At 45.2% G+C, this 14634-nt stretch overlaps 1 protein-coding gene across 1 annotated transcript in view; it reads left to right on the plus strand.

Moving 5' to 3' along the window:
- Nucleotides 1–14634, plus strand: part of MDGA2 (MAM domain containing glycosylphosphatidylinositol anchor 2) — a 397387-nt gene that overhangs the window by 259287 nt on the left and 123466 nt on the right. Inside the window, exon 8 of the mRNA XM_076345813.1 lies at nt 4455–4748. Within this exon, the coding sequence (XP_076201928.1) occupies nt 4455–4748 (294 nt within the window). The remainder of the gene's footprint in view (nt 1–4454; nt 4749–14634) is intronic.

A 14634-nucleotide genomic window follows, 5' to 3' on the forward strand; every position in this document is an offset into this window, starting at 1 on the left:
TGCATTGATTTGAGTTTTTTTGTGGCTTTTTTTAGCTTTATTGCTTACGAAAACAAGTCATACATGATCAGACTGCCAGTGCCTGTCAGTTGGTGTGTCGCAGTCCCCCACACCCCCTGATATTTTTTGGCCCTGTAGCTAATTTAAGCCAAATTCGACAGCAGAATAGACATCTCGGAGATAATTAAGTACCTGTGAGTTTGTGAAAATAAATAGATGGGTATAAAAAGGGAAACCCTAACAAAACCCCTCCCTGAGCAAGGATTCAGTGCTGTCCTTCTTCCTAATTAGACAGTAGAGAATCAGCATCCAAGTTAGGGGGGACCCATAGCCATAACCACTGTGGTGGGGGCAGAGAAACACTTTGTGGGAGCTCACTGTCTTGGGCACTGTCAGTCAAATGTGGTACATGAAAGCTGCAGCCAGGCTTCTTATTTATGGCATTGCCCATTAAATGATTTGTTTTAATAGATGGCCTTGTCCCTCCTCTCTCCTTCTCTGTTTCCAGTAACAAGAACATTAATAAATACAGTAAACCATAGTAATATATTGGCTGGCTTACAATGTGACAGATACTGGTTGTGTTGCAGAATGCCACAGGAGAAGATGAGTCAGGGTATTTTAAGGTATCTTTCCATCTGGGGTACTGATACAGCCTATCTTATCAGCCTGCCTGCAGACCTCGTAGTCTGTGGTCCTTATCTTGGCAGTGTGCAGTTTTTGCAGTACTGTTATCTCTATTTTTCAGAAAGAAAACTGAGTTAAAGAGAGGGTAAATTACTTGCTCACAGTTGCACAGGACCTTTTTGGCATGCATCTCTTTTTTCTTCCCCCCCCCCCCCAAAGATGCGTGTCCTGTGCCATTCACTCTCCTTCCTCTCAGATGCCTCCAGAAGCTACATGTGACTATGAGAAGCAGGGTGTATTCTTTCCTAGTTTCTTCCTTATATGATCCATAGTTTGCTCTGAGTGTACGAATTTCTGAATTTCCCCTGCCCTGTCTGAGATGGTGTTTCTTGCAGCTGGCAGGCTCCCACAGCTGGAGCTCAGGGCTGGTGCCTCCCTGCATCCCCTCAGTGCGGCTGCACGGGAAGCAAGTCTTCATGAGCCCCCAGTTGCACTCGTACATCTCTACCCCCCTTCCTCTCTAGGTCCACCTCATGGACACACTAAATTTGTCTGTTTGCTCCTCCTGTGATGAGCTTAGTGAAGGAGTTTCTTAAACCAGAAGAACGTTGTGAATATCTGGGGAACAGATCCTCAATTTATTTGTATCCCATCCCCATTTCAAGTGCAGGGTTGGGTCAGCCTCCACACACGAAGCTGGCTTTGCTGCCTCCTCTCTCATTTTTTGTCTCTCTTCCATCATGCGTTGCCTTCACAGGCAGCATTTGCACAGGACCGCTTGCTGTGCCGAAGGCAAGTCTTGCTCCTGGCTCAGTGCTCGAGATGAGAAGTTACAGCCCTTGCCCCAGCCAGAAAGTGGGTGATTTCTAAGGCAAAGACAGGGTGTGATTTTGTAGTCCAGACCTGTTGCTCTGATGGCAGTCTGGAAAGGATGGAGTCTGGAAGAGGCTGCCAGCACAGCATGTCCAGAAATAGGTCTACATGGACAACCACCAAAGGGAAAACTCATGTCCTGAACCCATCTGGACCATGGGGTTGCAAGCAGAACTGTAGATAGTGCTGTAGGCTGGTACATAGCAGATAGCAGACCTCTTCCCTCTTGATAGCAGGTGTTTTGTTTGAGGGCAGTGACCCTGTGGTCTTGGCCTCTCGGTTCTCACGGCCAGTGAGTCCCTGAGAGGGCAGAAGGTTGGTGCTTCCCCGGGGCAGCGAGCGAGAGGAGAGCTACGAGGGAGCCTGCAGCATCCCTGCCAACTGGGACATGCTTTGGTCAAAGCACATTCACAGCAGGGAGCAGATCCACTGCCCAGGGGGGAAGGGACAAAGTAAATGTTTTTTTACTGACCCAGGCAGAGCTGTGTGTTATTTGAACTGAGGTCAGAAGCCACAAGCCAGGTGGGCTGGAAAAAATGTTCAGAAGGAGGCTCCTTCCTGCAGGCAGGCAGCGCACAGTGTGCTTTCAAACCTTTCTCTTTAAACTGTATTTTCCTTCTTGGAACAATACCTTTTTCCCAGTTTAGTCTGTGTTTTCATAGAGCATTGCTTTAGGAAGTGGCCGTTTGGTATCTATTTGACGTGCTCGCTTTCAGGAGAGAAGGTCGAGGAGTCCCACCGCAAGCACCTGGCTGATGCAGGTCCAGCACAAGTACCGTGTGCTTCACAGCAAAAGCGTGGGATGTAGAAATGAGGGAGAGGGAAGGGCACACGCTGGTGAAGAAATGCAGTCAGAATAGCTCGGAGGACCACAGAGCAGCGCTCATCTGCTCCTTCTGTCTCATCCCTCGCCACCTTCAGCACCCTCTTCCCTCTGTATTTTTTTCTCTGAGCTCTGGTGGAGCTCTGACAAGACTGCTGTCGTGGCTTTGTACCACCCTTCCTTTGCTGGGGTGGACCATCCTGTCCTGCAGCCCTTCCTCACCAGGGGCTTTTGGGCATCTTCATGGGGTGTTTCTCCTCTGGGCTCCCTCCAGGTGATCCAAGTCTCCGGGCACTGGCCTGTGCTCAGGACCTGCTATGGCACACATGGGCATAAGTTAAAAATAACAATGTTTTATTAATGTTAGGAATGTTTTATTAAGCAGTCTTTCTCTTTTTTCTTTTTTCTGTTTCTTTTTTTTTCTTTTTTTGAAGTATAAAATAATTTTTCCTTTACTTGCCTGTGGAAAAAGTTATTTCCACTTTTGCATGTCCCACCAGATTCAGAAGGAGCTATTAAAGCCTTCAAAACAGCTGAAACCAGCATTTTAGTATCTATGAAAGTCCCTGATTCAAACTCTGATTCCTAGCAGGCTTGTCAGGTCTGTAGACGGGGTAGATCCCAGGGGAAAACTGGAACTGTTTCTCACTGGTACAAATCTGTTGTTTCTGTCTCTGGGGGCCTGAAAATAGCCTTTGATTATTTTTTCCTGCGGGCAGGAGTTATGGTGCAGGCTGTATACTGTCAGTCCTGGCATTCAAGCAAAGCAGTTGATGGCAGGACAGCGTGGAGAAGTAATGCTCCTAGGAGGGACTGTTTTAAAACAGAAAGCATCTCTCTACATGACTCAGAACAGAGGACCCATAAGGGCAGCTGAGTTTTCAGAAGGCACAAAAGGAAAGAGAGGGCGGGCAGTGTTTAAATCAGGCTTTTCCATATCTTCACCCACCACACAGCAGCCCGTGCCCTCCCCCTAAGCAAGGGTCCGCGGCGCCGAAGGCACCGTGTGTGATCTGGAGATCACAGGCAGCTTCAGAGACGGAGCTTGTGTTTGTGTTGCGCTAAAAGAGGTGTAAGAGATTGGCTATAAACCCAACACAGGTATGATGAGATGGGAGCGATAATTGGACATGGCAAAACCGTTCTCGTCAGGCCGGCGGAGCTTGCAGTGCTTTGTAATTATCAAACGCTGTCACCTAAACGGCTGAGGCAGAGGGGCTGCCTCTGAAGGGACCGACGGTGGAAGCTCACTGGGATGCCCGTCGTGCAAACACCGATGCCTTTGCCAGGGATGCCACGGCGTTTCTGTCCTGATCAAGCACCTTGCACAGCAGCGTCTCTTCCGTGGCGAGCTCACTCTTCTCCTCGCTGCCGAGGACTGGTGATTCAGAGCCGTGGCTGATAACTCAGACAGGCACTGGGGGCAATTAGAAAGTCTCGCTCTTCTAAGACTGCGGAGAGGAGGAAGGATGGGTCCATGGGCATCGCCAGCTCACTGTGCGGCGGTGCCAGGTATTCCTGCTCCAAGGGGCTGTCTAACTCCTGCTGGAAACAGTTGTTCACATATTCCTTCCGGAATTGTTAATGCAAATCTCTGTGAAAAAAATACCACTTTGATAAACCTCTTGTGATAGAAAGACGCCAACTGCATTTCGGTTTCAGATCTTGAATTCTGAGCTGATTTCTGAATTGGCACGATTCCTCCTCATTGCGCAACCATTACGAGCTGGATAAAATCAGCAGCTAGTCTGTTATAAAAAAGGGGGTTTAGTGCCAGATACTCATAAAAAGGAAAGCCATAACTTGCAGTGATAAAGTGCTAGCTGCGACCGATGGGCCAAATGTGCTGATGTACACTGGTACAGCGTATTGGCATGTCAGAGACGCACAGGGAGGCAAATAAGTGTCATAGCTGGGGCTGTTAAATCTTATTTTAACCACTTCAAGCAGCTGAGCACCTTGTCTCATAAATATAGTAGCATTGCATAGTCTTCCTATATATCTAGTCACTATGCATTGCTGTCTGTGTATAAATTAATTCTTCATATATCATTATGACTGTACAAGCAAGAAAGCCACCTGATGTCTCTGTAATGCTAATTGTTGAACTGTCTCTTTTTCTCCTTTGAAGTCCCACCCAATTTGACTGTTCCTCAAGAAAAGTCACCCCTGGTCACCCGGGAAGGGGACACGATCGAGCTGCAGTGCCAGGTGACAGGGAAGCCCAAGCCCATCATTCTCTGGTCCCGAGCGGACAAGGAGGTCGCGATGCCAGACGGGGCGATGCAGACAGAGAGCTATGATGGGATCCTGAGGATAGTGAACGTGTCCAGGGAGATGACGGGGACCTACAGGTGCCAGACCAGCCAATACAACGGGTTTAATGTGAAACCCAGAGAAGCTTTGGTACAGCTCATTGTACAGTGTAAGTAGACCCTTATTTTCTTTCTGTGTGGTTTTGCTGAGAAAAAGAAGTTGATTTATTTCTCCCCTAAATACACAGCAGCAAGAGTCTTATGCTTGTTAACGTTTTTGATGCTGTGTTGTTTGGCTCTGTAGTTCCCTGAATCCATGATTTTAATGTAAATACAGAAGTAAAGATAACATAGGAGTATCATTTATATTAAAAAAAAAAGTGTGAGGCAATCATTATTTTCCCAACACCTAGCTTTAAATTTCTTGACATAGGAACAAGCACATGAGGTAGGAGGATACATTTCTATAAACGCAGATCTGATACGGATCTCATTTGTTGATACTGTGTAAAACAAGAAGAAAAAAATGAGAGAAAGAGCTGTTCCATCTTAGCTGATTTGCATGCGGATCTGCATAGTCTGCTCTGACTCTGAATGTGAACCATCAGCATCAGGAATGGGAAGGAAAACGTAAGGGGAAATCAATTATTTTGGAAATGCTCGGCGTTTATTATTGGAAAATGAAAAGTCTGGTTTGATGGGAAATAATGAACCATTCTTTGTTGCTGTGTATCTGATAAAGATGACTTTCATGTGTCTGTTGTATTGTTGGTACTTACTTTCACTTTTTTATAAAGTGACTTGTGCAGCCCTCATTTATTCTGGTTTCAGATGCCCAAATACTATGGCAGATTTTCTTTGTAACAGCGTTCTGTGCTCAGCACAACTGACCTCTTTTGGGGCCTCCAGGGATAAGATGCTGCAATATACATAGTTATTACTAATAATCAACTGATTTGTTTTTTCCAAGGTCTGTTGTATAACAAATTATTTATGCACTTGATTACATGTTGTGGTATCTGCAGCGCTTTCATCAGAGCTATTTACTGGTGCGCCGGCACAGCTTTTTATCAAAGCATGCTTCTGTCCCAGCCAGCACTCACGTGGATTAATGACACCAAGAGCCTCCTGAGAGTCAAGCCTGCAGGCAAGCTGGAGCCTTCTTGCTTGGGCTTCTCCTGGTTGTGGGTTCATCTGCATTAGGACTGGCTTCATCCCACTTGCACTGATGTATCTGAATTGGGAGCAGAGGCGTCTTTGGCTCCGTCTCTAGAGACTGCAGAAAATGGCTTGGATCTTAGATCATCCTCCGGAGAGGTCTGTCTTTCCCTATAGAGCGTAAAAGGATCACGGGGGATTAGCCTCCTACGGATGGCAGTTTTAAAGCACATGGATTGTTGTAGGGATGACTGGCTCCTGTATGAATGGGCTGGACCAGCCTGCATGAGCTGCCTTAATTCAGAGCTGTGGTAGCACTGGGGAGCCCTTGCTGAGACAAGAATTTTTACTCGTGTCATTATTACTAGGATCGTGGTTATTCTGATGATGGCTTTTGCGGTTATCATGACTAGGACTACGCCTGATGACACACAGCTTCTCCTTCAGATCTCCTATAACAAGCCGTCATCATTACAGGTGTTTAATTTTAGCTGCACAGAAAAGGTGATTTACTGAAGGTAAACATCATGAAAAGGTAGAAGATGAAAGACATGGAAGGGCAGAATGTAGGATATGTGGACGGGGCCCCAAGTCTGTCCTGTAACTGGACGTGCCACCAGGGAACAGGTCATTGTCAGGGCTGACAGAGCTGGTGGTACCATGTCCTGGGCCCTCGCAGCATGAACGGTGCGAGAGAGGAGGGGTCGATGCTGGGGAAAACGCAAAGAGCAGCAGCACAAAGCCAATGCAGGGGTTTTCAGTTGCTGCGGTTTATCAGGTGTATGCACAGAGGCTGGATGTGGTATATTTTGGCTACCACAACTTTGCTGGGACATGTCTTTGCTATCCGTTGCAAACATTAAAAACACAAGAAAAGATTGCTCAGTACGGTTGTAAATTAAAGAAAACCAGGGATGTGAAAACTTGCTGTGATACTCCCCAGCCTGTTGCTCTTGGGATGCTGGGTTGGGAGCACAGCAGCAGTGTGGCTCATAGAAATGGTTGACTAAGACTGGTTCCTCAGAGAGCAACAGTGATGGGTGAGAAAGGTGATAATGTGCAAGATTTTCGGATAGCTTGGACTAAAGATTGGCCTGTGTGGTGTTGCAGGCCTTGATGGTCTTGAACGGCAGAGAGGAAACATGAATAATAAACTCAGTAAGAGCTGATTCGCAGAGTCCCCTGTGAATCTGCGAACAAGAACCACTATACAAACAGTGGAGCAATGGTCCTCATGAATAAGGAGGAGGGAAAGTGGCTTCTTTCCCCTTTTCTGTCACCGATTTGCTCTGAGAACTGGAAAATATTTTTTTTTTCTGGCCACTCGGATCCTCCATCTTAGCCATTTAGTGTTTATTCTCTTTTTGTCAGTGTACATCATCTTTTCCGTATGTCTGTGCAGAGTCCAGCATGGTTATTATAACATCCTGGTTTGGGCTGGTTGCGATGATGCGTGGGTGATGAACATGTGGATGATGGAGGCTTCTTCAAGTGATTCAGTTCATGTACAAATACGCATGTGGAGGGTAATAAAGAGGCAAGCAGGACCTTCAGTGGGAAAGCTCTGGAGGTAAATCCACTCCAGCAGTTAGAAGCAGCAAACCCACAAAGTAATGGCCAGGGCAAGCTGGCCATCCCATCCCCAGTGCCAAGACTTTCTCATCTAATCCTTGGGAGTGTTATGAGCCCAGAAGGAGCTCTGTTTCATGTGTTTTCAGGTAATAAAAGTAATTTTCAGCTGTGCTTGCTTTTTTTTTTTTTAATCTTCAGAAGCTCAATTCACTGGGGGTTACTGGAAGAACAAGAAGCACTCTTGACATGGCTCTGTATAACAGCTGTGATGTGTCCCACATTTTGCCCTGGAAGACTTTATTTCAAGTCTTTTGCAGTCATAGAAATTCTTCTATTTATCCAGCGAGCTCTGCATTGTTTATCCTGGTCTCCATTTCAAAGCTTTTAAGCAGATGCTGTTATTATCTTCAGCAGGGAGGTAATCGTGCGTTTCATGTTAGAGGAAGGGATGGTTGAATCTGGGTCTTGGGGAATGTTTCCCAGGATATGGATGTGGACTTCCCACCAGCTGCACTTCTTCAGGCCGTGAGCCAGTCCCTGATGGACCCAGTGGGATGACTCTCGCTGACTTCCAAGGGCTGGTGGATGCATTGCTTGGATTGCTATTATTTTACAATATTTTACCGGCAGGAAAAAAGCTCTGGTTTTATGTATTTTTAGTGCTGCGTTGGATGCAGCAGTTCACATATTCTGAAAGAGAGGAGAGACACAATTTGGAAATGGTTATAATAAGCAGGAGTATAACAGGTATTTACAGGAGATTTTTCTTTAATCTGTTCTTGTTTAGAATTCTACTCACTTTATTCAGATCCTAGCAAGTGACAATTTGGAGACGAATGGACAAAGCAGATATTATGTAATGCTTTGATTATTTTTCTTGTGGGAGGAAAGTACGTGTGTTCACATCGACTTCAGCATCATTTTCCGTAACCAGCGTAGCATTTATTCAGTTGTCATAAAAATCAGTTCCTTTCAGTAATTTTGCAATATTTATTTTAAATGCTTGTATCAGTTATAAACAGGGAAAAATATTTGATGAAACACTTTTATTTCTGTAATAACTCATTGATTTTACTTTGTATATGGTGCGTGGGTGTGTGAGCAGATACGTTCGTGGACGTTGGTAGCTGGGTACATTCCCATTCTCTAGGGCGTCAGAAGAGTTTCTGCTTGTGGGAGTAGGACTTTCTGTCTCACCCAAGTGGTGTATTAGTCTGTTTTGCTCCACGGGGTAAATCTTTCAGTGGAACTGCTGCTCTAGGTCACATCCCTTGGTTCAAACTAAAGAAAAATTAAGGGTAAATTCAAAGAGAAAGACATTTTTTTAATTTGACCCACTCTCAGTTCATCTGACCAGTTTTAACAGAGTTTTTCTTTTCCTCTCCTCTCCTCTCTTTTCCTCTGCCATCCCTTTAACCCCATGCTCAGTGTTTTCAGGATCCCAGACTATGAGTTCTCTAGGAAAATGCCTGGTTTCTGTGCTTTGTCACAGTTTGGCCTCAAGTCGTGGTTTAAGACTTTTGATTTTTCATGTTTACCGTCAAATTCTACCATTTCTAACAGGAAATTGCAAAGGCATCACGGGAAACCAAAAGGAAAGGAAGACTCATCTCTCTTAGCCCAGGTCTGTTGCACAAGACGTGGTCAGTGTGCTTTTCGGTACACTTTGAGTCATGCAATCCTTGTCACGTCTTGAAGTGATTGTGCAACAGTAGAATACAGCACAGAAGATACTTGTTTTGAGGTCTAATTGAGTAGGCCTTGGAGAGGCATTTAACTGAAAATTTTAACCATCTGCAAGTTAGGTACCTGTGCTCCCTGCGTGGCTATGGAGAGCGAAGCATCCACAGAAAGCAGCAGAGCCTATCCTAAGGAAAGTGTCTGGTATGCTTTTTCTTTGTCCCAGTTCCCTATCTGTAAAATGGAGACAACAGTTCCTGCCCTAGGGGTTTTGCAGACGAGACTCTGAGGATGCTGTAGTAATGAAAGACGTGCAATATCTGATTTGATCAATAAACCTTGTATCCTTTGCTTATTGCTATTTTTATCCTGTGCTGTTTTCTCTTAGGTGTGTTGGCACTCATCACAAGCTATGGGCTTTACTGTTTTTGATCTTTATTTTTTGGTAGATTTTGTGAGCCCCGCTAGCTTTTCTCTGAGAGATTAATTAGGATCATGGAAGTGCAGCACCAGCAGCAAGAAGAGCTAAACACCTTCCATGGGATTTGGTCGCTGTTGTTACTCTACTGTCCACCTCCCATGGCAGATTAGAGAAGACCTCTGGGGGAAGAACAAGACTAAAAGACCACCCTGTAAAGTACTTGCATTCATTTCTCGCTCTTCTTTGCCTTCCCCCCCAGAATAAAAGAAGGATGAAGCTAGTCGTGATGCTAGGGACAGAGCTGAGGGAGGTCTGTCATCGTAGATAAGTCATCGGCAGAGCCTGGTCTGTGAAGTCCTGCCAGCACGGGTTCCCCAAGAGCTGTGCGAGCAGAGACAGCATTTGGAGAGCAGAGATTTTCCCAGGACCCATGGATGTTGTCTTGGCGTCTCTGCCCTGGAGAGGAGCGGGCAGCACTAAATAGCCTGGTTTGCTGTGCAGCCAGCACCTCTGCGCCTGCCTTTGCAGGGACGTTCTGCCTGTTTCTTACCCGTGACTGGGCTCTTTTGAATGTGCTGTCATCTATAGCGTGGTCAATGTATGAGCCCTTCAGAGAATGGCTTTTATCCTTCTGTATCTTCCTTCCACATTTTTGCATGGGGAAGGTCATTTGCTGGGTTCGGGAGGATCCCTTCAGCAGGTTTAAATGACGTGAGCAGTTTACCGGGAGGGCTGGGCTAACCGTGCAAAATCAGCCTCGCAAAGCAGCTGTGCCAGCGTTTAACTAGTTCATCTCCCAAGTGTGGTCTGCTGCGTGCCTGCGAGTGGGAAAGGGATGCTGAGTGGGGCAGAGGAGACACGTATGTGACTGTTTAGAGACCTGTGCTGGCCCATGGTGACTTACGGTGCTCGTGCAACGGCACTGTTGATATTGTTGTTTTGGTGCTGAAAGACGCGCTGCTCGTTTCCCCCAAAGCTAGTGCTCAAAGATGAAAGATGCTGGTCCAGACAGAGCCCCAGCTCCTGCTGAAGCTTGTGCCTGCCTTTGGGGTATCCATCAGAAGCCCCGCCAGCCATGAACCTTCCTGCCGTGGGCCCAGGAAGGTCTCTAGGACGTGGCTTTCTTGCTTGGAGTTGAGAGGGTGTCATCTGAAAAGGAAGGGCTCTTCCAGACATGTGCTCCTAAAGGGGGCTTGTCCCAGTTCAGTTTCAGAAGGGCACTAAGACAGTCAAGTGGAAAGTGGGAATGACGTGTGGTGACAATGCTCAGAGCCCTGCCACCTGCTCGCAGCACCGACCGTTTTCCTGTGTGCAAATTGGGATGAATAAAAGTTAAAATAAATAAATAAATACCTGTTGTTGGCAGACAGGACGCAATCCACTAATAATTTAAATGCACCACTTTTACTGCTGGAAGAGAATGCTTGGAAATAAAAATGCCATCAGGTACAATATAATCAAATGTTCACATCGTGTACCTTATCAAGTGATGATAGCAGGAAGGACAGAATCATTTTTCACAGTGGACATCGCTGCATGTTGGACTTGCGTTTTTATGCTCCGGTTTTACTTTGGTGTTACATAAAATATTGTTTATAATATAAACTGTTTTCCAAAGGCATTGGTCTCCAAGTACTTGTAAAGCCTCTTAAAACATCAAAGATATTTCATGGTAACCTGGTTGGCAGAGCAGTTTGCCACCTTGTGATGCTCTGAATTTTCCTTTCAGTTTGAGTTCCAGTTTATGTATGTCATTCCTACGCGGCAATAAATTCTAAACAACTAATGAAATCACGCTGAAGGGGAACATTCTTCAGGGATTATATCTGAAATGGAACAGAGCTAATTAGTAAGAAATATGAGGCTGAATTATGATCTCAGGTGCATCATTGCAAATCTGGAGTGTATCAGTGGGGCATAAATTAGTTGTTCGGGTTTTACATCGGCAGGAGAGAGTTCAGAACTGGGTCCGCTTTGCTTTGTTTCTAGATGTTATTTGCAGCTGAGGATGAGAAAAAATAATCTTTTATGCTTTAGACAGGCAATTTGGCAGCTCAGAAAAATTGCCATATCTATTCTGTGGCTGTCTAAATATGTGCCTGATGAAATATTTATATGGAATATTTATATGTAAATATTATATATTATATTAATAATGAAATAAAAGGTTGTTGCAAAAGAAAGGAATGAAGTGTTCTCCATCCAAAATAGAACTAGAATTAATGAGCTTAAAACTCATGGAGATTTAGGAAAGTAATTATGAGAAATTTTTAACAGGTAGGGTGGCTAATCCCTGCAATAATTTGCCAGGAGAATTACAGACTGAGTCCACGGATGTTTGGTTTTTTTTTTTGAAGCTGGGTGGACGGAGCCCTGCAGGGAGTGGGAACGGGCGGGAAAGGGGAACGGGGACCAGGAACGCTGCTCTAGTTTGGAGATGTTCACAGTGAGTTCCAGCTCCAGAGAAAAGCGCCCTGTGGTTCCCGGGGCCGTGACAGCAGCTCATTACTTAGGAAGATTTTTGCACTCCAAGTTATTAATTTGTATTGCTGGGCAGAGCCAGGCAAGATAATGGTATTGTTTCGTGAGTGGGGATCAGGAGTGCAAGTAGAACTCCCGGAGAGTGAGACCTTCTACGTTTCCAAATCTGCTTATAAGGTTTTGACTATGAAAATGTGTTAAAAAAGGGGGTAGTCAGGGAATCTCCATAGGTGAGAAGAGTACTTGAATGGAGAAAATGTCTTTATTTTTAAATAAGCACTGAAATCTATTTTTAAGCAGGTTGAAATGATAAAGGAAATCAGTATTTACATGTTACATTTGTTTTATTTACATCACAGTTATACCTTTTTTTTTTCCTTATGATTAAAGATTTGAGTGGAAGGAGTTGATTAGTATTCAGGACAACTGTTGTAATAATCCAATACATTCCCAGACTGTTTGGTTTATTACTTTCTGAACGACTTCCTTCTCTGTAGATAGGATTTGGTTTTGATTTAGGCAGTTTGTGATGGGAGAGAGGGCAGGCTAAAAGATGGCTAGAACCGGGCCTTGCTCCTTTTATATTTCTGGGCCATTTTTCATGTCTTTTTGGAGTATGGGAATTAATAAATGACGTTAACAACTTTAAAACTTCAAAATATATGTTGCTCCCATTTGCCTTTAACGTTTTGGTTTGCTCTCTGAAGTTGCTTTCTCCATCCTGCTGTCTTGTGTCGGAGGAACTCCGCATCCCTGGGCTGCAGGTTTTTCCCAGGGTTGCTCTCTTACGGCACAGATACAGGCTGCCTACCCGAGTCTAAAGATTCAGCCTGCCCTATGGCGATATATATTTAGGCGGTCCAGATACTGTTCCCATTGTCCTTGTGTTTAACCTATGGGTAGAGTTCCCAGCTCCTTAGTTCTTCAACTAGAATTTTTCCATAAAACTCTCTTAGTGCTTTTATGTAAAACAACGGTCAAAATCTCTTCTATAAAATCTTCTGTGAAATATGATGGAGAACGATTTCAGCATAGTGCATAAGCAATTATGGCTTTGTATGTAATTTATCTGTACGGAGCAAGGGAGGAAAAATGTATGGAAATAATTGACGGCTTGATGAGCAAAGCAGAATGCTAGGAGCTTTTTGACATTTAGCAAGGTCAAAGACAATGTGTGTCTAGTCACCTGGAGAGGTAATGAATATACAAACACTGGCAACATGGAAAATTGTAAATGAGAATTATATAATTTGAATTTTTTCTTATTTATATTAAAACTGTAGTCGCTGGGAGAACCTCCTGAGATGTATCTTTTTCTTGTTAGAAACTCCAAAAGACAGCATGGCAGCGAGTACCCCAGAACCTGAAGCAAAACCACGGATGTTATTGGAAAAAATTGAATTATTCGTACAGGTTTCTGTTTGACAATTGGTCATGTAGAAGACAGTCTTACACCACAGAGCAGTTCACAGCAGTGTCGGAGGGCAAGACCGAAGACAGTCTTCTAGACAAAAAGTTTTGTGGCTTTTTAAGAAGTGAGAATGAGAGGAGGAATGGGAGTAGATGTAAATGTTGCATATCTATATTTAAAATATGAAGAATCAGAATAGGGTGTCTTTGAGTGTTCTGCTTCTCCTGGATATGGCATCCAGGATCTGAGTAGTCAAACTGATAATCTTGGGAGAATGGCACTTTTTAATCCATCAGTATTTCTTTCAGGTTTGTTCACAGAAACTTGCACCCTCCTAACCATGGTAGCTTTTTGCTGACACTGGTGTATTGGTACTTCCACCTCTTTCAAGTTAGCTCCGTGAAGCTAGGCTATCCCCTTGAAACTCAAGAGAGGGAGGATCAGCGTGAAGCAAACAGCATCTGTGCTCCACTAAAAACCTCCAGTGCACATAAACAGTAGGTTGAAATGTGGTGGAGTTCGGGTTTGTTTCCCGCTAATGCAAGGACAAGGTGTCCGTCCCCCCTCGAGCACATGGATGCTCTGATCCTAAATGCCACCAAGCTGGGCAGGAAGCCTCCAGCCTCCTCTGAAAGTCGGGAAGGTCTTGCACGTGCGCCTCTCCCCTCTTGTACATTGAGTGAGCCCAGCACCTTTCTGTGATGTTTCACCCCGCTTCTTCCCAACATGGGTTTTAGGATTGGATAAATAGTTGTTGGGTGGTGCCTTGTCCAATAGTTTCATGACTAACGCAGGGGGGTGGAAAGGCTGTGGAAATCTGTGGGAAACAGGATGGAGCCAGCACCAGAGAAGCTACGGAGGAGAGTGTCTGCACACACTGAAGTAAACTCCCTGGCCTTCATCCAGATTTGGTATCCCTGAAGGTCTGGGACACCCAGGGACATCCTGCTGCCGACTGACTCAGGCTCAGGGCTTTTTCGGGGTGAGGAGCTTCCAGGGTCAGAGCGATGCTCCCTCCCACTTCATGGCAGTGCTGAAGTGCTGCAGAGCTGCGGCAGCTCTCGCTGCTCTCGTTTGTAGGATACTGGTTTCATGATTTCTAGGAGGATACACTGACATTGGAGCTTTCTTCCTAATTCTGCAGCAGTGAGGCGAGGGGAGGTACCGGGGAGGTATGGCACGGTTGTGTCCTGCCTAATCGGGCGGCGCTCTGCTCCCACCTCGGCAAGGCAAGCGTTAGTCCCTTGACTTGCAAACAGGCGATTAGTTCCTCCTGACGGTGCTGTTCTCGCAGAGGGATCCTGTCAGAGGTAACACAAGGGGAGGAAAAGCT

The sequence above is a fragment of the Aptenodytes patagonicus genome, chromosome 7, assembly GCF_965638725.1.
Source record: "Aptenodytes patagonicus chromosome 7, bAptPat1.pri.cur, whole genome shotgun sequence".
Classification (NCBI taxonomy): domain Eukaryota; kingdom Metazoa; phylum Chordata; class Aves; order Sphenisciformes; family Spheniscidae; genus Aptenodytes; species Aptenodytes patagonicus.